The 24,727-nt window shown below is 36.2% G+C and overlaps 1 protein-coding gene across 2 annotated transcripts in view; it reads left to right on the forward strand.

The window, feature by feature from the left end:
• LOC125075170 (monocarboxylate transporter 12) overlaps window positions 1-24,727 on the forward strand; it is a 53,828-nt gene that overhangs the window by 23,267 nt on the left and 5,834 nt on the right. Inside the window, exons 2-8 of one of the 2 annotated variants that reach the window (XM_047686796.1) lie at window positions 1,322-1,611; window positions 8,748-8,867; window positions 10,178-10,321; window positions 10,722-10,848; window positions 11,164-11,343; window positions 12,505-12,631; window positions 17,922-18,994. In XM_047686796.1, coding sequence (XP_047542752.1) covers window positions 1,470-1,611; window positions 8,748-8,867; window positions 10,178-10,321; window positions 10,722-10,848; window positions 11,164-11,343; window positions 12,505-12,631; window positions 17,922-18,994 — 1,913 coding nt within the window. In that variant the 5' untranslated portion in view covers window positions 1,322-1,469. The remainder of the gene's footprint in view (window positions 1-1,321; window positions 1,612-8,747; window positions 8,868-10,177; window positions 10,322-10,721; window positions 10,849-11,163; window positions 11,344-12,504; window positions 12,632-17,921; window positions 18,995-24,727) is intronic. The other variant, XM_047686795.1, reaches the window with a different exon arrangement.

Below are 24,727 nucleotides of genomic sequence, written 5' to 3' on the forward strand. Positions count from 1 at the left end.
TTTATCAATAAATAATGGCTTATTTACAAAGCGATTTTAAGCAATACAGCATTAATCCTTATCAAATTAAGTACAAACCTTTACAGCGTGTAATTTAAATGGATATTACCGATTTAAAAATTTTAAAATGCAGGGACTTAGCGTTTTGTATTGCCTACTGACAAAAAAACTGTTGAACGTTGTATATAAAGACATTCCGTAGGATATTTAGTATTAGCACTGCACCAGAGCGAAGCCGGGCGGGTCGTTAGTATATTCAATAATTAAAAAAAATTAAGGGCGATTTTATTTTTAAAAACTAAATTTATCGACCATTTTTTTATTGTATTGCTGGTAAGCACGATTTGTTCCTATCACTAGCAAGCTATCTTCCCGACGAAAGATTTCTAGTCTAGATAGGAAATGCTAATCGTCGAAAAGAGTAAAGGAACGCGTTACGTAACGAAACAGCCTCCGTTATCCTCCCATAAGAAGTTATTACTTCAAAAACAAATGATATGTTCATCCCTCCCTCTGGATTAATGTTTCAACTCCATTTTGAGGATACTTCTTTTCGCTGTAATCGTCAAATCGAACGATAAAAGATAAAAATGGCTGCAATAGTGAACACGATTGGTAAGACGTTATTAGTTATCAGCTTATAATTTATTACTAGACGTAGACCGATGACCGCCGAGCTGATAACCCACCGTGTATTAAGATTCTATTTACGGCCGTTTTCAATAACCTATCTATTTTTTTTTAGGCACGGATTTGCGGACTAGCATATGGGCCACCTGAGGGTAAGTGGTCACCAACGCCCATAGACCCAACGGCATTGGCGCTGTAAGAAATATTAACCATTCCTTACATGACCAATGCGCCACCAACTTTGAGAACTGATATGGTATGTCCCTTGTGCCTGGAGTAACACTGGCTCACTCACCCTTCAAACCGTAATACAATAATACTGAGTACTGCTGATCGGATGTAGATTATGGATGAGCTAGCACAAAGCCCTACCACCAAGTAAATACATTTTCTACCAAGTTCTACAAACAATATTGTTACATATCGGTTTCTTAACGTATTCTTGACTACACAATGAAAACCACGGATTTCTGTCTCGACCAATGACGTCACGTCAATTCAAGGTCAAAATTGTTAATTCATCTCGACTGACGCTTTCATAGATAATATGATAATAATTCGACCGATCATCATGACATTACGCCTGCATTCATAAAAGGATCTAACGCCTCAAAGTCCCCCCCCCCCCAACACATACGCAGACAATTATTAAGGTATATTATAATAATCATTGTAATCTTACTTGTTTCAGAATAAATAAACCAGCCAAATGCAAGACTGAATTCCTTTTATATGTAAAACGAAGAAATGTAGTTTACTACAAGACATTCCAAAGATAAACTAATATAACATGCGCCATTTTGTAAACGCCGGCCATTTTGTGTAGTGTCAGATAGAAAATGGCGACCATACAGGCCGTTAGATCCGAGAAGGATATTATAGACGAAGCTCAAGAGAAACTTCTGGAGAGAAATGCAGTTGTAGTGTTACCCAGTCAGAATGAAGAGAGGGGGTTGATTTCCGTGAAATCGTCGAAAAAAGGTAAGACAGTTATATTTAGGGGCATTTAGGCCTCCGGTAAGTCGTCGCCACGGCCCGTAGAAGGTGGCACCATAATCTATACGTATAACAATATTGGAGTGTCCGTTTGTAATATTAGAATTACCGCTTTTTACTAAATGTGTATGTATGTGTGCCGTATATGCATATAGGTATTAAAGTAAACAATTGATAAAGCTCACATATTCTATGACTAATATGTTTCACATCTGTGTATCTCTTACTCTTTGATATCATGTATAAAAGTCGAAACATTGCATATGTAAAACAGTGCGTCACAGTCCGTATAATTGTACCGTCTCGTTAATAAATCGTGAACCAGTTAGTGACTTTCATTATCCTCAACATCAGCCCAGCAATATATGTATACACGGTACATATATGTACAAAAACAACATATTTTTGCAATTTTTGTCTGTCTGTTTGTTCCGGCTAATCTCTGGAACGGCTGGACCGATTTTGACGAGACTTTCGCTGGCGGATAGCTGATGTAATAAGGAGTAACTTAGGTTACTTTTATTTTAGAATTATTTATAAAATAATAATAAAGTCACGCTGCAATGTCCAAATCTCGCGTATAGTCTCAGTATCGCACGCAGCCCTCGCACCGCCGTCAGGTCGGGCCCCTCTCACCAACGACTTAATTACACGAAAGCTGCCTAATTCAGAATTAATAAGTTCTAGTAGCCGAGAATGAGCCGAGAAGGCCCAGTGGTTAGAATGCGTGCATCTTAACCGATCATTTCGGGTTCAAACCCAGGCAGGCACCACTGAATTTTCATGTGCTAAATAATGTGTTTATAATTCATTTCGTGCTCGGCGGTGAAGGTAAACATCATGAGGACACCTGCACGTGTCTAATTTCAACGAAATTCTGCCACATGTTTGTTCCACCAACCCGCATCGGAGCAGCGTATGGTCCAAACCTTCTCCTCAAAGAGGCCTTAGTCCAGCAACGGGATGTGAAGTTTTAGTAGAATCTGCGAACTGAACAATAACTTTTTTTTTTTTTAGTTAAATTAAAATGCGCGCGAAGTCGCGGGCGCGTCTAGTTACATAATAAAATAAAGTATTAGTACGATTTTTTATTTATCTGTTGTAATGTCTTAATTTCTAATAATAGACATAAACACGGATGATTAGCTGATAGTGATGTTACGTAGTTTGGAAAATAGCGGTTTATCGGTTTTTACGATCAAATATATTGTAATTGCGTTGTCCATCCTTGCTCGGTTACTGATATTGTGATGTGATGGATTATGTACAGCATGTTCCTATGGAAGTAGGAAAATAGATAAACAAACCTTAGATTTACGTATTTCATGCGATTCGCTAATAACTCAGCTATATTACACTTAAACACTCATTTCGATTTTACTTTTGCTTCCGAAATTTCGATAACAGTTTCGTCGACGTTCGAAACGCCATTTTTTCGCAAATCCACGGTGAATATCATAGATTAATCGAGCTCTCGACCAATGATATCGCGTCAATTTGCTGTCAAATTATTTAGCTGTTTTCCTGTTAGAGTTGGAATAGAGTATATGTATGTTTGTTAGACTTTTACGCAAAAACTGCTGTATGGATTTTGATGAAACTTTACAATAAGTTGGGGTGAAAATTAAAGGTCGGTAAAATTTTTTACGGAATTTATTTCACGGAACGAAATTATTTTAAGAGACTGTCGCATTTAATTGAGAAGACACTGCAGTAATTATTACTGGTAAGTAGCAGGCAAGTCTTCATTAAATAAAACAAAATCGCTAACCGCTGCCTGCCCTGTGTATGTTTGGATATTTAAAATTACACAACGGATTTTGATGCGGTTTTTCTTAATAGATAAATTGATTCAAGGGGAAGGTTTATATGTATAATACATGCACAATGTAGAAGAGAAACACTTACCCCACGCCCCCACGTGGGCGTAAATAAACACATTTTTCTCGCTTACATTGCAAGCACTGGCTAAACGCTATTAGATAGATCAAAATAATGTTCTACAGTATTGTACACCTTGACAAAAGTCTTCAAAAAAGTCCGCGATGGTATATGTCTATCTCTTAGGGATAACCCACAATAATTATTTTTATCCTTTACTTTTTACGAGAAATAATGGCTTATTTTCGAAGCGATTTTATGCAATACAGCATTAATCATTATCCAATCAGGTTACCTTAAATACATTGTGCATTTAATATAGATCAATATGGCCCTTTACAGCGTGTAATTTAAATGAATGTTTTCGAAGATATTACAGATTTAAAACGCAGGGACATAGCGGTTCGTATTGTCTAATGACTGAAAAAGCGCAAACGTTGTAGTTTATTTATTGGCAGTATTGCACCCGTGCGAAGTCGGGGGGGGGGGGGTGTTTGTTTGCTAGTTTATAATAAAAGGCATAAAATACTTTTTAAAAGATATGAAGTTTCGCCTATATTGTGTATATTGTCCATAATATATCGATATGTCAAGTAAGTATGAAAAATTTGGTACGAAGCCAATTCGCACTTTAAGAAATGACATAGGCTACTTTTTATGCCTAATACCTGAGAACCAACCCCTAAAACGCGAGCGAGACCACGGCCGAAAACTAGTATAGTAAATATATTTATTATTGTAAGTAAAATAACACCCTGAAGATGTCCTAATTCTTAGCTCATGGATTATGTATTAAATATCAGATACAATGATAAAAAATCTCGTGTGAATTAAAACAACAACAAATAAATATTTTATGTAACCGTATTCATTAGAAAGAGACAGAGAGGATGATAAAAGATAGGGACGTAACTCGTTTTCCTTACTTGACGACTCCTGTAATTCGCGTAAAAGAACTTCGTTCCAAAAATGCTACGTCATAAAATCCTCAATAATAATTTAAGGTGTCGGACCATTTTACCCCAAATTTCGGGTTTGAATTGCTAGTCCGTACGGGTATTTGGTTTTGAAATATGACAACCCTAATCGCGTCGAACGCGACTTTGTTCGATTGCGGGTAGTTGAAAATTATCTATGACTTGGTTTAGTCAAGTTTAGTTTGTATCAGTGATTGTTGTTTCGCTAAATTAATATAGTTTTTAGTGTATTTAAATTCGTTTTTCATGTCTAATAGGTGTAAATATAAATCACGTAAGTGTTTTAATTGTATTTTTATATTTTGGATTTTAATTTCATTGTTATAAAGATCAATTTGGTTTAAATTAAGATTCATAGTTAAGACTAAGAATGTTCGTGTTCTATATGTAATTTGTTTAAGACGTGATTCATTAAATAATGCTTTCTTTTTCATTTGAATATCGAATCTTTGATGGCAGTACGAGATAGAAAGTGTTATATTAAACAAAGTTTATAAGACCGTAAATGTTTAACAAAAGTATTGCTCCGTACTATGGTACGCTCGTGATAAGTTATACTTTTTGGTCGTATTAAAATAGTAATCCACTTATTAATTATAAAATAATTATTATTATTATTATGACTAATATGTTTTCTTCTGAATCACACAAATTTAAATTTGTAATAAATAAACATTGTAAAATAAGCATATAGTCGAGATGGCTCAGTGGTTAGAACGCGTGCATCTTAACCGATGATTTCGGGTTCAAATCCAGGCAGGCATCACTGAATTTTCATGTGCTTAATTTGTGTTTATAATTCATCTCGTGCTCGGCGGTGAAAAAAAACATCGCGAGGAAATCTGCATGTGTCTAATTTCAACGAAATTCTGCCACATGTGTATTCCGCCAATCCGCATTGGAGCAGCGTGGTGGAATATGCTCCAAACCTTCTCCTCAAAGGGAGAGGAGGCCTTAGCCCAGATGTGGGAAATTTACAGGTTGCTAATGTTATGTAATTGTAATGTGTAGTTGTGTTCGGTTTAGTGAGCAACTTTATCGTGTAGTTTTTGTCCTTGTGAGTGCTCATCGTAAAAAACCACTCTTAACATTACATAAAGAAATAAAAATTAAAAATAATACAAAACAATACGTTATAATATAGTTTGTTATGTCATATGAACATCGGCGACTATTATTAATATCCGTGACCGCTCATTGGTCGAAATTCAAACGTCATTCATTCCCAACAAATATATAAGAATACTTTATTTGTAATAAATATAGGCACAATGGACAATACGTCGTCATTATTATTTGATTATTATTAAAAAAAAAAACGCAAATGTCAAAAAAGTGACGTCGGTATTTTGACTTTGACATTGACAACACTTTGAATAAATATGTATAGAATTATATCTATGTGTGTGTACTTGTATTTAACGTCATATTATAAAAATATATTACGTATCTGCCCCACCTTTAGTTGTTGCAAATTTCATAATCGTCATTTAAGAAAAAAACATTTTTTAGCTTTATTCGAAAATCGCCCGTTATTATGAGTATAAAAATTTCAGGGAAACCGATATGGATGAGCTTTATTTTAATTTTTATTTATTTATTCACACTAAAACTATTCAATGGCAAAACAAAAAAAAACAGTTTTGAAAAAGGTTCTGAGCTGTTGGTCTTTGCTTATTTTTTTTTTATAAACTGCGTTTAGGGCTTTGTATAAGCCCGTCTGGGTAGGTACCACCCACTCATCGTATATCCTACCGCCAAACAGCGATACTTTGCATTGTTGGGTTCCGATTTGAAAATGACACAATCACTTAGTACCCAAGGTTAATGGCATTGCAGATTTAGGAATTATTAAAATTTCTTACGGTGCCAATGCCTGTCGGCGGTGGTGACCACCTACCATCAGGAGGCCCCTTTGCCCGTCCGCCCGATCGTTGACACGTTACCCGAGAATTTCAAATCATCGGAGACGAAAGAAAATAAAATTGTTCTCGTGAATAATTAATTAAAAAGTTTCTTAAAGCTGGAGTCTGGGTCGTTTCGTTCGAGTCTGGCCCGCGGCCAGATTGTCCAGAAAATTATTAATAGTCCGTCAGTTTCCACGTGTTTTGTTTAGCGTTTATTGTGCCACACGAGAAATGACTTTCAAACTGTAACATACACATTAACAGCCTGTAAATTTCCCACTGCTGGGCTAAGGCCCCCTTTCCTTTCGAGGAGAAGGTTTTTGGAGCATTGTAATACGCTGCTCCAATGCGGGTTGGTGGAATACACATGTGGCAGAATTTCGTTGAAATTAGACACATGCAGGTTTCCTCACGATGTTTTCCTTCACCGCCGAGCACGAGATGAATTATAAATACAAATTAAGCACATGAAAATTCAGTGGTGCATGCCTGGGTTTGAACCCAAAATGGTCGGTTAAGATGCACGCGTTCTAACCACTGGGCCATCTCGGCTATAAAATTTTTAAAACTGTAAACTGGATTTTAATTTAAAATTCGATAACTGCATTATTATTGAGAATCGCTTGTGAATGAAAACGGTAACAATAAACATGTTTAAATAGTATATTATAAAATCGTATACAATAGAAAGGGACAGAGATAAAGAGGGAAAGATTTCTGGTAGAGTTGGGCATAATAGTTCGCAACCGAGATATATCGGTTTAGTTCGCCGAACCTAAACGAACTAGTTCGCTCTTTTAGTTCTTCAGCTCCCAGTTGCTTACCGACTACCGAGCATCGCCGAGCTGACGAACAGATGAACAGCGATCTGACTTTTGTTGATTTAAAAATAGGGCAGATCATTCGCTCGTTTTTATACTGCACTTATTACGACAAGAATAATAAAAAGATTTGGACTTTAAATAAAAGATAAATGAAATGAATATTCGTAAAATAGATTTTATTTATTGCAAACAAATAGGTTTATTATTTAGGTAATAATTAAAATACTCTTTAAGTATTTTTGCTTTTATATTTTTATTAAGTTTCAAAATTATAACTATATAAAATAAATTTTAAAATAATCAACGATACTTATACATATTCTCTTTCTTGACAAGCAGGTCAAGGAAGAGAATATATAGTACCCCTACAAGTGCATACGTAAATCGCCACGGAAACGAAATGGAGTTCACTGAGCGAGTGACAGGTAGACCGTAGAATACCGCGCGAGCGAGCGAGACGACATTATTGGCGCTACCTTTCCTCTTTCATTAACGAACTATGGAACGAAAAATCGGGGATCTAGTTGGCGTAGTTCATCTGTGGGAGCGTTCTTTCGAACTAGTTCGTTCGCGAACTACACAACACTAATTTCTGGCAGTTCACTCTATTGTAAGCCGCGTATAAGAACTTCGTTCCATAAATATAAGAACTCATAAATATTTCCCGCTGTTATATCAAACTCAGAATATATTTTACTAGTTGGCGCCGGTCAGTTGTTATGTGTTGGGCAAAAATGTACCGCACGTCCTCTCTTGGAGTTCAAGTTTGCGTCGTACCAAATTTCGTCAAATTCGCTTCATTGGTTTGGTTGTGAAAGAGCATCAGACAGAGTTACTTTCACATTTATAATATTAGTATAGATTTAAGTATGCTTTTGAATCTTCATTTTACAAACTATACTAAGTGACGATACCAAGGGTTCGGAATGTTGATTCTACCGGGAGGAACCGGCTAGAAACTCAGTAGTTACTCTTTTTCAATATTTAAAATACAAATTTATGTTAGCCGAATACAATTATATATTTATATAATATATCCTGCCTGGGAGTATCAAAAAGTACTCCACGCCTTACTATTCGAAAACAAAATCAAAATTTACTTTATTTAAGTAGGCTTTTACAAGTACTTTTGAATTGTCATTTAACAAATTATTTAAAGTAAAGCTACCACCGGTTCGGAATGTAGATTCTACCGAGAAAGAAACTCAGTAGTTATTAACAATACTGGGTTTATGTTTATAAACCCTGTATTGAGTAATATGTTCTTTTTATTAATGTATTTCTTACAAATTATTTAAATTTATGTATCGGCAAAGTTAAATGTCCTGCGTGGTTGGCTGGTCTTCCTTGAGATTGGGCGCCGCGGTCGAAATTGTTCAGAAGGTCATTATCTTCATCATCACGTCCCTTGTGTCTGTAGTTACACTGGCTCAATACCCACCCAGACAGGGTACAGTAGAGAGCCCTACCTCGCAAGTATTTTATTGACTTTTTCAAATTGATTTTAATTTTGGACTTTATTTTAATTTCAGTTAAACTACCCGAAGATGAAGGCGGCGTTGGCGGCGGCAGATTCACGATCGGCCCGGCGCCGGAGCGTGACTGGGAGATGGTACCACCGGATGGAAAATGGGGATGGTGTGTTCTCGTAGGTAAAAACTATTTGTTATTTATTACAAGCTGGATATTGCGGTGGTTGATGTTTAATCGACAAACAGCTTAATCATAACTGAGGACGACTCTACTATTTTTTTTTATCGGTTTTTCTGGGACTTTTTAGCGACAAACCTAAATGTCAGGCCCAACATTCCCTTAATAACATTTCTATCACCACCAACAGTAATAATTATCTTAGTACCACAACTTATTTTAACTTAAACCGGTAAATTATATTGGCCATATAGTCTACTCCAATCGAAATAGGAAAAAGATAAACAAACCTTAGATTACGTATTTCATGCGATTTGCTAAAAACTCAGCTATATTGTGCACTACTAAGAGTTTATGATTAATGCATCTTTATTTATAATACAAAACTATTACACTTAACTACTTATTTCCACGTTAATTTTACTTCCAAAATTTCGATAACAGTTTCGTTGACGTTCAAAACGCCATCTTTTCGCGAATGCACAGTGAATATCATAGATTAACCAAGCTCTCGACCAATGATATCGCGTCAATTTGCTGTCGAATGTTGTTTATTTACCTTTTTTCCTATTATAGTTGGAATAGAGTATATCTGTCTATATCCGACTTGGTACTAAAAACACTGACATCCTGTAAATTCACATCGAAACGTCGCGTCAATTCCTGTCTCCTGGCAGCATTTCAGACACATTCCACTAGGAAATTATGTATTCTTTCTCTATTCCACATAAATCACAGCTTAGAGGATTTAATTTCTTCATTAGATATCGTAATCTATTGAGTGGAACATGTCCAGAACGCCTAAGATCCAGATTATATTAGATCCAACTTTGACCCAACTTTTGATCCAAGTTTGTAGAATATGTGCACAGTTGAACGAAGACGATTGAGGTCCAAGAAAGACGAGGATGCTGTAGCCAAGCTTGGCTCTTTCGTCAGATTTCGTGTGATATTTTGTATGATTTTCTTGTGGTAGAGCTTTGTTCAAGCACGTCTGGGTAGGTACGACCCAGTTATCAGATATTCTACCGCCAAATAGCAGTACTGTTGTGTTCCGGTTTGAAGGGTGAGTGAGCCAGTTTAACTACAGGCATAAAGGACATAACATCATAGTTCCCAAGGTTGGTGGTGCATTGGCGATATAAGGAATGGTTAAATACATTTACTTGCAGCGCCAATTTATTGTATGTGGGTGATGGTGATAACTTACCATCAGGTGGCCCATTTGTTCGTCCGCCAACCTATATCATAAAAAAAGACAAATTTTATCAACTTAGGTAATTAACAGACAGGTTTTTACTTTCCTTTTCAGGGGCAACGTTAGTGAATATTCTTATACCAGGAACTATCAAATCGTTTGGAGTACTCCTGGTGGAGTTTAACGATGTCTTCCATTCGAGCGCCTCCGCGTCCTCCGGCATCGTGGCCTTGTGTTACTTCCTCTACAGTAGTTTGGGTGAGTTGGTCTGTAACACACTGCATATTAAAGATCGTCGTGCCGTTGATGTCATGTTTAATTAGGAACTATTTTAACGGATGCTTTGTTGTTTTTTTTTTTTTTTAATTTCGAATTCATTCTTTTCTGTCATTGGTTATAATTTAAGTTAGAAACTATTTTGATGTGTGTTGTTTTTTCGCAACGATAATTTGGCTAGATTTAGATTATTTTTTCTGTTGAGATTTAGATTATTCTAAATTTAAATTCAAAATTTGAATCGCCTGGTCTATACATACGAGTCTGTCTCGACCCCGAGACGCGACAACTTACTTTTGGTACTTTTGGTAACATTAATTCAATTGGGATCGATAATAAGCGCAATTTCTGATGTCTTCGTAATCATCCCCCCTCCCACCAGGTCCAATATCATCGATACTGTCGGTGAAGTGGTCGTATCGAACGGTGACATTGATCGGTGGCTGTTTCGCTGCGTTCGGAATGATCATCAGCTGCTGGGCTTTTTCCATCGGCTATCTGTACTTTAGGTAAGTGATTAATTCCCCCCATTATGCCCAAAATTAAAATTATACCCCGTTCAACTGATCTCAAGTGATTGATCTTTTTGACAGATGTATTTTTTTCCGATCGACATAACTTTGCAATGACGAACATATTATTTTCTTAATTTATTAATTTTAAAAATTGTATGCGTTACCCGAAAATGTAAGATTTTTTCGATTATATATTATTCTTCATAATAAAATTGTATCTTGTACAGGGTTCTAAATAATAAAAACTTTAAACTCAAATAAAACCTCTTTCCTCAGGACAATTTTTTTTTCATTTTTTTTTTTTCAAAGTTTCGGCGCTATGGTCGGCACCGGCGCTGGTCTAGCTTTCCCGCCGACTGTTTATATCGTGACGTCGTACTTCGTCCGGCTGCGGGGCTTGGCCAATGGCATCTGTATGTCTGGCTCGGCGTTCGGCAGTATAATATTGCCCCCCGTCTTGCGATACCTATTGGAGACATACGGGTACAAGTAAGTATAGCTTTTATTTGCGCTAAAGGATATTACAACACTAAGGACTTATTAGTTGATTGCACACGTCGGGAATGAGATGATCGCCTCCAGTTGTACGAAAACAATAATTGTAAAAAATTACATTTAAAAATAAATCCCGCTGAGTTTCTTTCGCCGGTTCTTTTTGGGGTCCGAGGTGTTAATTTCCGAACCGGTGGTAGACTTTTGTCTGTCAATATGCGAGTGTAACACTTTTGTATTGAATAAAGATTTTTGACTTTGAAGTTGTACATGATAGAGCAGTTCCGAAGATAATTGTTTTTGGGGTAACCTTGACCTGATTCTATATCCAGGATTTTCTCCAGGTGAAGGAAATCCTCAACCTCGGCTTAGTTTCGAACGTTTAGAATACACGTCTACATAAAATGTCTCTATCGTAGATTTTACTCTTTTGGCATACGCGAGATACGCCTGTAAGTTCCTTCAGAAAGACAGACAGATGCGGTTATTACTATGTTATTCAATACAGGACTATGTATATGATAGAGAGGCGTGGAGCTAAAGGTGGAATCAGACGGTTCCTTTTTTGTTTATTTTGCATCTTTTACTCAAAGTGACACGTCTAAACACAAAGTGAAACAAAAGTGCCGAATGAATTCATTAGTGAACTGATCCAACGACGTTGGATCGGTTAATTCGGCATCTTTCATTTCCACTCCGATTGAACTAAAAATGAACAGTCTGAACACGGAGTGAACGTTCACTCGGATTTGGCCATTTTGTCTCGAACGCATTTTTCTTAATCTTTTTTTTTTATCTCCTTGATCAAATGATCACAAATTAAACTCATTACGAGAGACACGACTTCTTTCGACGCCATACTGAAAGAAACTACGGATGTATGTTCTTTTTTACGTCATTGCAGCTAAGCCGTGTGAACGTGGAATGAAAGAAAATGAATCATTCACTCAAAAGAACATTCACTCGAATGAACCGTCTGATATCACCTTAACACTTGTTGACTTCCAGACTTGTATTTAACGAAATCTACATTCCGAACCGGTGGTAATTTCACTTAATATAGTTGGTAAGATGACGATTCAATCGTGCTTGTAAAAGCTTTCTTAAATAAAGTATATTTAGATTTTTTTTGATTTTTGTCATATTTTTCTTTATCAGAGGAGCAGTTCTAATACTCGGTGGCATCATGCTAAATGTGTGGGCGGCTGCGTTGCTGTTCCAGCCGGTCGAAGAGCATATGGTGAAGAAGTACAAGGAGATAGAAGACGACGAGGACGGACCGCAGGTGAGTCGCTATAGCGGATGTACAGTTACGAGTCGGTTCATTTGTTCGGTAGAGTTACGAGTTGGTTCATGATTCACTGTGTGGTTATTTAAAGTTATGATTATATAATTTCTAGAGTTAAAAGGTCGAATGTCAATCTTACTTTGGTGGATTAGAATCAAAATCAAAATCAAAATATACCTTATTCAAGTTGGCTCATAAAAGCACTTTTGAATCGTCATGTTAAAGTGATGAATTAAATGTAATAATTATAGTTTAACACTTGGTGGTAGGGCTTTGTACAAGCCCGTCTGGGTAGGTACCACCCACTCATCAGATATTCTACCGCCAAACAGCAGTATTGTTGTGTTCCGGTTTGAAGGTTGAGTGAGACAGTGTAACTACAGGCACAAGGGACGTAACATCTTAGTTCATTGGTGATGTAGGATTAGTTAATATTTCTTACAACGCCATTGTCTATGGACGGCGGGGACCACATACCATCAGGTGGTCTATTTGCTCGTTCGCCTAACGGTATCATAAAAATAAATGACGTTACGTGTGATATATTTTAGTATAAGTAATGTCAAAATTATGCCGTTTTAGTACGAATACGTTTATTATTTTTATTATGATTTGAGACATTTCGACGTGTGGTTTACATTTAATGAGATATATGCATTAGCTTTAACAGCAGGTTTGATGACGTCACAAACGCCATAGTGATCTTTATTCTGTGTTTAGTGAACGTAGTTCTTTTACGCGTACAGTCGAGTGAAGTGACAGAAATCCTCAGTTCAATCTCTCCCTCTCTTTCCCTTTCGCTCTGTCTCTTTCTCTTGTATACGATTTTATGTAATACGAGCTGTGCCCGCGACTTCGTGCGCGTTGTTTGAATTTAAATTATTTGGATATTGTAGCGTGATTTTATTTTGATTCTATATATAATTCTAAAATAAAAGTAGCCTAAGCTACTCCTTATTACACCCGCTATCTCCCAGTGAAAGTCCCGTCGAAGTCGGTTCAGCCGCTCCAGAGATTAGCCGGAACAAACAGACAGACAGACAGACAAAAATTGTAAAAAATGTTATTTTGGTATATGTACCGTGTATACATACACATGCATTTAGTAAAAATGGGTTTTTTGAATATTACAAACAGACACTCAAATTTTATTATATGTATTAATTATTTATAGTATGTTTTGTTTGTTATAACGCGGGCTTTTTGTCAAGTCATTCAATAATTCTGGAACTTTCTTAATTTATTTCATTGTGTGTGATTATTTAATACGTAATATATAGAGGAAGCGACTCCGCTCCAAACGGGTGTCCCGCGATACATCTCGTGTTTTTTTTTTTTACATTAGCAGCCTGTAAATTTTCCACTGCTGGCCCTGCTCCCTTTAAGGAGAAGGTTTGCTGCATATTGCACCACGCTGCTCCAATGCGGGTCGGTGGAATGCACATGTGGCAGAATTTCGTTGAAATTAGACACATGCAGGTTGCCTCACGATGTTTTCTTTCACCGCCGAGCACGAGATGAATTATAAACACAAATTGAGCACATGGAATTCAGTGGTGCCTGCCTGGGTTTGAACTCGAAATCATCGTAATCGTTAAGATGCACGCGTTGTAACCACTGGGCCATCTCGGTTCCAATTTTTTTAATTTTGATATTCGACTACCAAATGAACTTTAAGTGATCCGATAGTCTTTCTTGTTTTCACATAATAATATTTATCGTCCAATAATTGACGAGTTGTCTTCGCAGTTTCAATGTAATCGTTCTGAGACTTGTCAAATATTGTTCGATGGATATCGATAGTGAAATCTCATAGCGTTTGTGTGTATTCCAATGGCGAGAGGAGCTAAGATAAACAAACCATTGATTTGTATATTCGATGCGATTAACTAATGGCTCTGCTGCAATGTGCACTGCGAATAGTTCTTTATTAATATATACTTAATTTATAATAGAACAATATTCCGATGACAACTTCGACATTCAAAACGTCATTCACGAGTCCAAAATGAGCACCCCACATTGTTTAGATCTCGTGCAATGACGTCACGACAAACATATGTGTAAGCCAAGGCAATCGCTCGACTTTGTTTAAATTTATTTATAATCCGAACGATTTAAGTAGACACCTCGCGCCGATGACGTTATAGACGTATCGGTAATGAATCTGCTGTCTGTACTGCCGGACGAGGGGCAGCGGGAGGGGGTAGCGTTCCAGCGAGTTGTCTGGTTAAGTCGCACACGTAGTTGATATTTATATATATCGGATAATGTTTAATATAATGATGATTAAGTTCACTGGGTGGTAGGGCGTTGTGCAAGACCGTCTGGTAAGGTACCACCGACTCATAACTGAACGGTGAGTTGGACATAACATCTTAGTTCCTAAGCTTGGTGGCGTACTGGCGATGTAAGGAATTGTTAATTCACGGCGCCAATGGTCCGCCTACCTATGTATAAAAAAATGTTTTTTTTTTTATTTTTAAATCGTAGCCATGGTTTGCGGTCGAAGTGTGTGTTTTTTTCTTTTTTAACGATCGAAGCGACCCACATAATACAATTGGTGAGAGTTCAAGTAAGCTATTTCTTATCATTCGTATTTTGTATGGATATATATTCTCTAATATTGCTTCATGTTTAATAAGGAACCATTTTAACGGATGTTTTGTTGTTTTGTTTTTTTTTGAATTTCGAATTCGTTCTTTTCTGACATTGCTTATGATTTAAGTTAGGAACAATTTTGATTTGTGTCGGTTTTTCGCAAAGATAATTTGGCTAGGTTGAGTTTGTTTGTTTTTTTTTTGTTCAGACTTAAATTATTCTAAATTTAAATTCAAAATTTGAATCGCCTAGCCTCCTTTACAATACTGAATGTCAACACCGCATTGAATGAGAAAATATGATGTATGAGATAGAGGAAAATAGTTATTGGCTTTTTGTGATGTAGCTGTGTGAGGGGGAGGGAGGGGAGGGTATATCTCGTACTCCGTTATCTATAATGTAAAAATGCGATGGAATGTAATGTATTTTTTTTATTATTTCTTTTTAGGATGAGCAGTTCGTATTTTTGTAAACGTCCCGTTAAAATGGTTCCGTTATCGCTGTCCACGTGATCAATTTTAATTTAATTATTCTTCATTAACATAATTAAACATTTGAATTGGTGATGATGATAATAATAATAATAAATGTATTTTGTATTTGCCTGGGCTCGGCTGCCATTTTTAAAACAGACAACTACGCAAGACGTTTTAGTGTACGTGTGTTGGAAATCTGCAAGTGTGTGCGGCAACACGCGTGTGTGCACTATCTACATAGAGATTATGACCGTGAGGACATCCTCACTCTGATAATCCGATGGGATGTCAGATCGGACATGACCGGAAGAGTTCAGAAGCAGGACGGCTTTACGTGCTTCCCGAGACACGAGAGACAACACAGTTCCAACTTCCAGACTCCGGGCTGTTACAGAACCTCGGGATCTTCGGTCTTATATCTAACAGACCGACGAGGCAGCAGTGATAATCGTGAACCAACTACCACGAAGGATCTGACGTCGATTCGGATCTAAGGGCGGGTCTCAATAAATAATTCCTTCAGAAAATCATTCTCTGCTTAAGAAAACACGTCACCAATTCAAATCTTTATAATGTTATATACATTCCAATGGCGAGAGGAGTTAAGATAAACGAACCTTTGATTAACATATTTAATGCGATTCGCTAATAGCTCAGCTATATTGTGCACTACAAACAGTTCTTGATAAATATATCTTTATTTATAATACTGCACTATTACACTCAATTACTTATATCCACTTCAATTTCACTTCCAAAGTTCCGATATCGTTGTCACGAATCCACGACGAGCACGACAGACTATCCATCGATATCGACCAATGAAATCGCGTCGATTCAAGGTCGCATTTGTCTTTACCCTTTCGTGATTGGCTGTATCGAGTAACACATGCTTTGCACGCTTACTTAACATCGTAACTACTAACATTAACATTATTTCATGGTGATAATCACTTTCCGTTGTTTTGAGTATCTGTTTCGTTTGAAAAAAAAAATACACACTTCGGAAATTGTTGTAAGTTTTAGTTTTTATATATATATATATAATGTAATGTGGAAGTGATTATTGTTGAATCAGACAATGTTGTTGTTGTTGTTGTTGTTGTGGGTGATGATTTTGTTGTTTCTATACTATACTAATATTTTAAATGCGAAAGCAACGCTGTCTCTCTGTGACGCTTGGTTAAGCCACTGAACCGATTTTGATGGAATTTGTTATCAAATTAAAATATACGTTATTCGTCGTGGTCTTTTAGACCAGATTGTCGTCGATCACGACCCAAAGCGAAGTTGTTTAAAATCGTGACCATCGGACCAGTGAAATGCTATTATGTTTGTTTTTAAAGATACCTTCAGTACCTCGACGCTTGAAGGGGGTAGTGTTAATTTCCGTGCCTCGGATAACACGTTAAGCCCTTGGTCCGTCGATATGGAATCTTTCCGGATCGTATAGGAATTACCGAAAATCAAAATCGAAATATACTTTATTCAAGTAGGCTTTTACAAGCACTTTTGAATCGTCATTTCGCAAACTATTTTAAGTAAAGCTACCACCGGTTCGGAATGTAGATTTTACCGAGAAGAACCGGCAAGAAACTCAGTAAAGAATCGGCATGAAACTCAGCAGTTACTCTTTTTCGACATCTATCGTCCCATCATGAAAGTGAGGGAAGTTTTCACCTGTGTTAACGAACGCACTGTTGCACTACAATATGTCCTGCGTAGTTGGTTGTTCGTGATAATGGCCGTTTTGACGGTCATCCGTCAAGACGACATCATCAATAATAATGACTATCCTACTATATCTATCTCTTTCTTACTTGTTGTTTTGAAAAGGATAACAGATATTTTCGTCGTATTAGTTTAATATATTATAGATATAGTGTTTATAGAAATCAGCACCATTAATTGCTTTATGTTTGTATATACTGCGGCTTCAAAAATTTGTATATGGCAAAGGTGATATAACATACGGCCTAGAAAAAAAAACAATGTTTTAGTTGTATGTAATTTAAGTAATATTTTATTTATTTTATAAATATTTATGATAAATAATATGGAATTGCTTTATGTAGAATTTTAATTTAGTATTTTTTTTTTAGTAATAACAATTATATAACGCTAATCCAGGGTTTAAATGGTTTATGAATGTATTTTAGTTTAGAATATTTTTTGTGTTCTCTGTTTAAAATGTTATACTTTTTTTTCAGGATGATATTCTATTCGAAGAAGAGGAACCAATCGAATCTTATGATATGACAAATGTCACTGATAAACAAAACGGGCTGCCTGAGGGACCGAGCAAGGAGAATTCGATGAGAAACCTCTCGCAAGCCCATATACATAACAGTCAAAATTGCATGAACTCAACGCAGAACTTACGCCAGAATTTGTCAAAGCGAAAACTGTCATACCCTCGACCGATAACGAAGAATAATCTCAGCTCAGCGTCAATAGGACTGGATGGTGTACCGGATGGCAGGAGATTGGGCTCCCAAGAAACTTTTGGGAGGCGTCTGAGTGTGGGACCGAAACGGAACATGTCAACGTCCAGTTTCGCTTATGTTTCTACGACGATACACGGTTCGACGCTATCCGCTTTCGAGAGACCCAACGAATTCGCATCCCAATTTTCGCTGAAGTCGATCACGGAAAGCGTGGCCGATGTCGCGTATTGCTGTTTCTGTTGCAAGAAAAAGGATAAGAAAGAGAGGAACAAGTTCTTCGATGTTTCTCTTCTAACAGATCCAACGTATCTCGTCATTTTAATATCAAGCAGCACAGTTGCGATATCGTGTACGAATTTCATCATTCTGTTGCCCTCGCACGCTCAGAACATCGGATTCGATAAAGCGAGAGGTGCGTACTTGCTCAGTACGGTCTCAGCGCTCGACCTGGTCGGACGTATCGGCGGCTCCGCTCTTTGTGACTTAAATTTTATGCCGAAGTCGTTTTTCTTCGTCGGCGGGTTGTTATTCTCTGGGATAAGTTTAACTATAATACCGTTTTTGGAATCGTACACAGCTATTAGTGTTGTCTGTGCGTTTTTCGGCTTAGCATCGGGCGTTAATAATAGCGTGACGACGCTAGTGATGGCGGAAATCTTAGGTGTCGATAGACTGATGTCGACTTATGGAATTAGTTTGTTTGTGAACGGTCTCTTGCAATTGGTGGGGCCGCCATTATGCGGGCTGTGGTATGAACACGACAAGAATTTCGTCCATATGTTCGTTACATTTGGCATTATTTTCATATGTGGCGCATCCCTATGGCTTCTGATGCCCATTATAAATAGAAACAAGAAGAAGAAATTAGAGAGCGGAAGACAGGGTCAGAAAGTCTAGCACAAATAGTTTGTGAAACCGTTACAGATGAAAAAAAAGGTTCTTTTATTGGTAATTTTCGGTCCGATTTTTTTGAACGACGTTCCGACTTACACTTTTTCTATAAACTTTTTCTTGAGTCATCAGGTGTATAATTATAATATAATATATTGAGAAAAATTTCGTTCTAACCGGATGTTTCACCCCTCCTTTATTTATTAGATGTTATTCGCTGGGCATTAAGTAAAGGGGCAGGAACAACGGTATTCAAATTTTGACAGCCCTTAACCATCAACGGACGATTCCGCGTTGATTGGGTTACACTCCTATCTGATAAAAGGAAGATTAGTTAATGTTTACCAATCACGTCTGAACACGATTTCATCTGACAGCTGATTGGTCGCCTATCGCGTCATCTGACCATCGACCAATCAGCGTTCAGCTTAAGCCAAATTAGTTTCAACATCGAACGTCGTTTCAAAAAACGGAAAGTTAATGATCAAAACAAATAATATGTACTGAAATCAATATTTTTATTATATTTTCTTGGAAATTATAGTAATTCTGTAATATGTCCAACGAAACGCCTACTTCCATATGACATGGACCATAGATACATCTTTGATCGACCGCTATATTTTACGTTATTGTCTTGCGTGTTTTTTATATTTTATCTGTCAGATAGTGCACCGTTTTAATCTGTATAGATTTAAGTAATGGCAACACAGCGGGACTAGTCAAAGTGACAGCGATTGTCGATGTCGTTAAATGACAAAATTGTCGGTGTGTCAATAGAATAATTCATGCGAAAGATACAATCGCTGCGACAATAGTCCCCTGTATAGTTGTCGATGGAGGATGTACTGTAGCCACGAATTATAAATGAATAGTTAAAAAATTTACATATCATTGTTAAGCAGCTTATAGGTATAAATATTGTTTAGAGGGAAATTGTTTAAGCAATGCCGCGTCTTCTACTTTCAAATGTCAAAACAACGGTGTTAGAAACATATACTTTTTAACTAGACACGCGTTTCAAATAGCGCTGTCTCTTTCTCTCGAATGACAAATCGATAGTAATGGAACGAGATACTGTTTAACTAAGCACGCGCTCCAAATAGCGCTGTCTCTTTCTCTCGAATGACAAATCAATTGTGATAGAGAGAGATACTGTTTAACTAGACACGCGTTTCAAATAGCGCTGTCTCTTTCTCTCGAATGACAAATCAATTGTGATAGAGAGAGATACTGTTTAACTAGACACGCGTTTCAAATAGCGCTGTCTCTTTCTCTCGAATGTCAAATCGATAGTGTTGGAAAGAGATAAATAGTGTTTAACTAAACCCGCTCTAAACAATGTATATAACTAAGGCCGTTATAGTACAACGGTTATGTTAGAGGCCAAAAAATAATGAATCGTTCCTGAAACCCGCCGTGACGCATATCAATTATTGTTTAGGAATATCAAGCACAAAGTTCAATTTTTTTCATAGTATATTTTTGTATGATTAATTGTTTCTTGTTGTAATTCGTAAAATATGTACTTATATTTAAATCGGGGATTCCCAACCGTTTTGTTTCACACGTCCCTTCGGCCTAGTAAAAATCATTTGGTCCTATAATTCCACCACTCTGCTCCAACGCGGATTGGAGGATAAACATGTGGCAGGATTTCATTGAAATTAATCACATGAACTTCTCCTCACGATGTTTTCTTTCGTGATGAGTTATAAGCTCATGACAATTCAGTGGTGTTTGCTTGGGTTAGAATTGGTACCACTAGGCCATCTCGGTTTGACAGATGGACACAACGAAATAAATGCTGGAAAACTACACACAAGACGGTACACAGCAGACGGAGAGTCGTGACGGTATAAGAGAGCGTCATGATATTTGCCGTCACGCTAACTAAATATGTCTACCGTATTTGTAATTTTATCTTCGCCCCCTTACAACATCAGCCCCCCCCCCCCCGGGCCCATCAAGGCATCCAACGGTTGGTTACCCCAGATTTAAATAAACGTAAATCTTTTTCCTTCTCGATTTTAATACTTGATAGAATTTATTATGTCAATAGTACGTCAGTACGTCATATACTATAATATTTATGGGATTTAAAATTATATGTTACGTATTTTATATATGTAACGTTGATTGTTACCAAAATAATTATATTGTATATTGTTATGTAATGTAAATTAATTATGATTCGTGTTTTTGATTAAAAGTACTATCACTGATTTAAATGTAGATATAACATATTCCAATTGAAAAAAGGGCTTAAGATCAACGAGCAACATTAGACATATTCCTTGCGTTTAATTAAGACCTCAGCTATATTGTGTACAAAACGTTTTATTAATATATTTTCCTTTATAATACAACATTATATAACTTAACAACTTATTTACACTTTGATTTTTGACATCCAAAGTTCTGTTGACAACTTGTTGACATTCAAAACGTCATTCACGAACCCGTACTGAACGCCACAGATTAGTTATTGAATATCTAAACAAATACGTTACTTCAGAAATGTTCGTACAGCCTTCGAATAAGACGTCGTAGACAATTTTACCATGCCTTGACTGATGAACTGGATTTGAAATCAGTGATAGTTGAATTTATAAAACGAATGTACCTATATTTTTTCTATATTATATTCCAGTAATTTACTTTCTGAATGTGATCGGAACGAAGTTCTTTAACGCGGCTTACAGTAGAGTTAACTGACGTAAGGAACAAGCGTTATGTCCAGACGATATTTCCCTCTCTTTCCTTCATCGTTGTCTCTTTCTAATATATACGGTTTTATATTCATTAATTTTATTTTTTTAATAACAATGTTATCTCTCATTGAATATTATTCTTAAATGTTGTTAATTTGCGAAAGCAACTTCGTTCCAAACGCGTGTCATACGTCACTTCTCGTTTTTTTTTTTTAATATTTTTTTTTCTTTTTTTTTTTTAGTTTAATTCGTTAATAGTAAATTTTTATAGTATTCTATGTAGGCTTAGATATTATTTTAAATAAAGACAATCATAGACATTCATAAGTTGAATCGTTCGAAAATCCAGTTATTCGGGACGCTTAACTATTTAAAATAAATCAAATTCTAATTTTAAATAATTGTATTTCTACTGATTTATAAACATATATTTGTTTTATGAATGTTTTAGTTGTCTTGTTACTTGCGTGACATGATACGTTATACGAATTTACGAAATTTGAGATGTTAAATTACGAGTTGTGTAGGAAATGGTTTCGTTTATAAAACAAATATACAATTGCACAATTTTTTGTCGGTTAAGTCTTTTTTTTATTTTTGTATATTGTTAATATGTTAGTTTTTAGTATTTTTTTAATTATATTTGGAGGTTAGTAACATATTGTTAGCCAAAAATTAAATTTACAAATTCATCGTTACCTATTTTCTATACACTAATTATAAAAAAAAAGATATATTTGTAAATAAAATAAACTAATTTTTATTATACATTTTTGTTTTATTTAAATATCAAATATTAAATGGGTATGTGAGTTTGTTTGTAACGATTTCGCGTCTTAACTACTCAACTAGTGCACGTTATCAGGTAAAAGGACATAAGGTACCCTCCCTACTCACGTGTGGGTTAAAAAAACATCCGTGATGGCAAAGAATACGCAAACAACCACACCGATCGCTTTCGTGTGTTCTCTGCATGTCGTGCGTTAGAAGAGGATTTTATAGCGCAATGGCGCAACGACTCCAGTCCATGGAGTCTATTTAGAGGGGGGGGGGGTCTTGTTAGGCGAGATCTGAAGTCTACGCTACGCACTACGTTTGTTATCCTATGCATATCGTTAGAATCGGTCCTCGATCACGCTGCATGAAAAAAGGTCGTCCAAGATGTTTAATGTCTCTTTGACGTTCCTAGTCCGACCGTGGCCGAATATTAAAGGGTCTTCTCGGCAGATATCTATTTTCCGAACTGGTGTTAGCTTTACATTTAATTCAATGATGTTGACACGACGATTCGAATGTGCTTTTATCTGCCTACTTGATAAAAGTATTACATACATAGTAGTACATTTTGATATATGAATATTTGCATAAGTATATCTTGAAAAAATCAGTTACAATCAAACAAGTGATTCGATGTAATCGTACGCAGAGGCGAATGAAGGCTCCGTTTTGGGGCCAACACATTGGATATTTCTAAAAATATTCCAATTACGACCAGTAAATACACAATTACAGTCTGTAAATTTTCCACTGCTGGGCTAAAGCCTCCTCTCCCTTTGAGGAGGTTTGGAGCATATTCCATTTATTTGAGTTGGTGGATACATATGGGCAGATTTCTTTGAATTTAGAGACATGCAGGTTTCCTCACGATATTTTCCTTCCCGCCGAGCACGAGATGAATTATAAACACAAATTGAGCACATTAAAATTCAGTGGTGCCTGCTTGGGCTTGAACCCGTAATCATCGGTTAAGATGCGTTCTAACCATCTCTCTACTCGGCTATCTCGGCTCCAGTAAATTCTTTTAATAATACAGTGTGACGCCAACGTCATTACAATACATAAAACGACGAAAAATACTCGTTAACACAAGGCTGATAAGTTATCGAGAAAATAAATAGACGAATAATAAAATAACGAATTATAAGTAATGTTACGGGATGTTGTAAATTAATGAAATAAAAAAATATATGTCCTGTGGCAAGTTGATAAATGTATTTGATTTGTTTTTTATGTTTGGTCTTAAAATGCCATAAATACATATATTATTAGGGTTACAATTTAATATTAATAAATACACCAGTACACTGAATATCTATTTATTATTTGTTTTATTTGAAAAATATTATAGTTCCGAAGTTAAATGTCCAATAAACAAAAATGTATCTATTGTCATTCCATGCGCGACTTTCTTTTGTTTTTTTTTTATTTTTTAATAATGATTTTGCGCGGGAAATCATCTTGTATTATTTTTTAAAGCCATACGAATGACGTTCAGAAATCGATTAGACTTTAATGAAATCGGATGCAAAAACAAAATATGAATAAATTAAATATATAATTAAAATATAAATATAACTACATAAATAAGTATTTCCAACAATATATAATGTCGATAAAATCACAAGCACATTGTTTACAAATGAATCCAACCCGCGTTGAAGTAACGAGGTCAAATTCGTTCCAAACCTTCAACTCGAAAGGAGAGACCTATTTTACTGTTTTGTTGCCATCAGGCTTTTGGGCATTCAGAAGTCCAAATCCTATAGTGTTACGCCTCGTGTCTCCTTTAAAACGTCTTTGGGAAAGTGTTATATACCAAAAAGTAAAACAAATAGTTTGTTAATTCAAAGTTGATTGTCATTAGTAAAGAAAATTGTAAGATATAACTAGCAACCCGCCCCAGCTTCGCACGCGTGCAATGCTGATACTATATATACTACAGAATGTCTTACAACGTTCACAGTTTTTCAGTCGTTAGACAATACAAACCGCTATGTCCCTGCAAAATATTTATTTAAATTACATTATGTAGGGTATCGATCTGTATTAAATGCACAATGTATTTAAGGTACTTAATTGGATAAGGATTGATGCTGTATTGTTTAAAATCGCTTCCTACAAAAGCCATTATATCTCGTAAAAAGTAAAGAATCAAATATTGTTATTGTGGGATATCCCTTAGAG

Source organism: Vanessa atalanta, chromosome 30 (assembly GCF_905147765.1).
Source record: "Vanessa atalanta chromosome 30, ilVanAtal1.2, whole genome shotgun sequence".
Classification (NCBI taxonomy): domain Eukaryota; kingdom Metazoa; phylum Arthropoda; class Insecta; order Lepidoptera; family Nymphalidae; genus Vanessa; species Vanessa atalanta.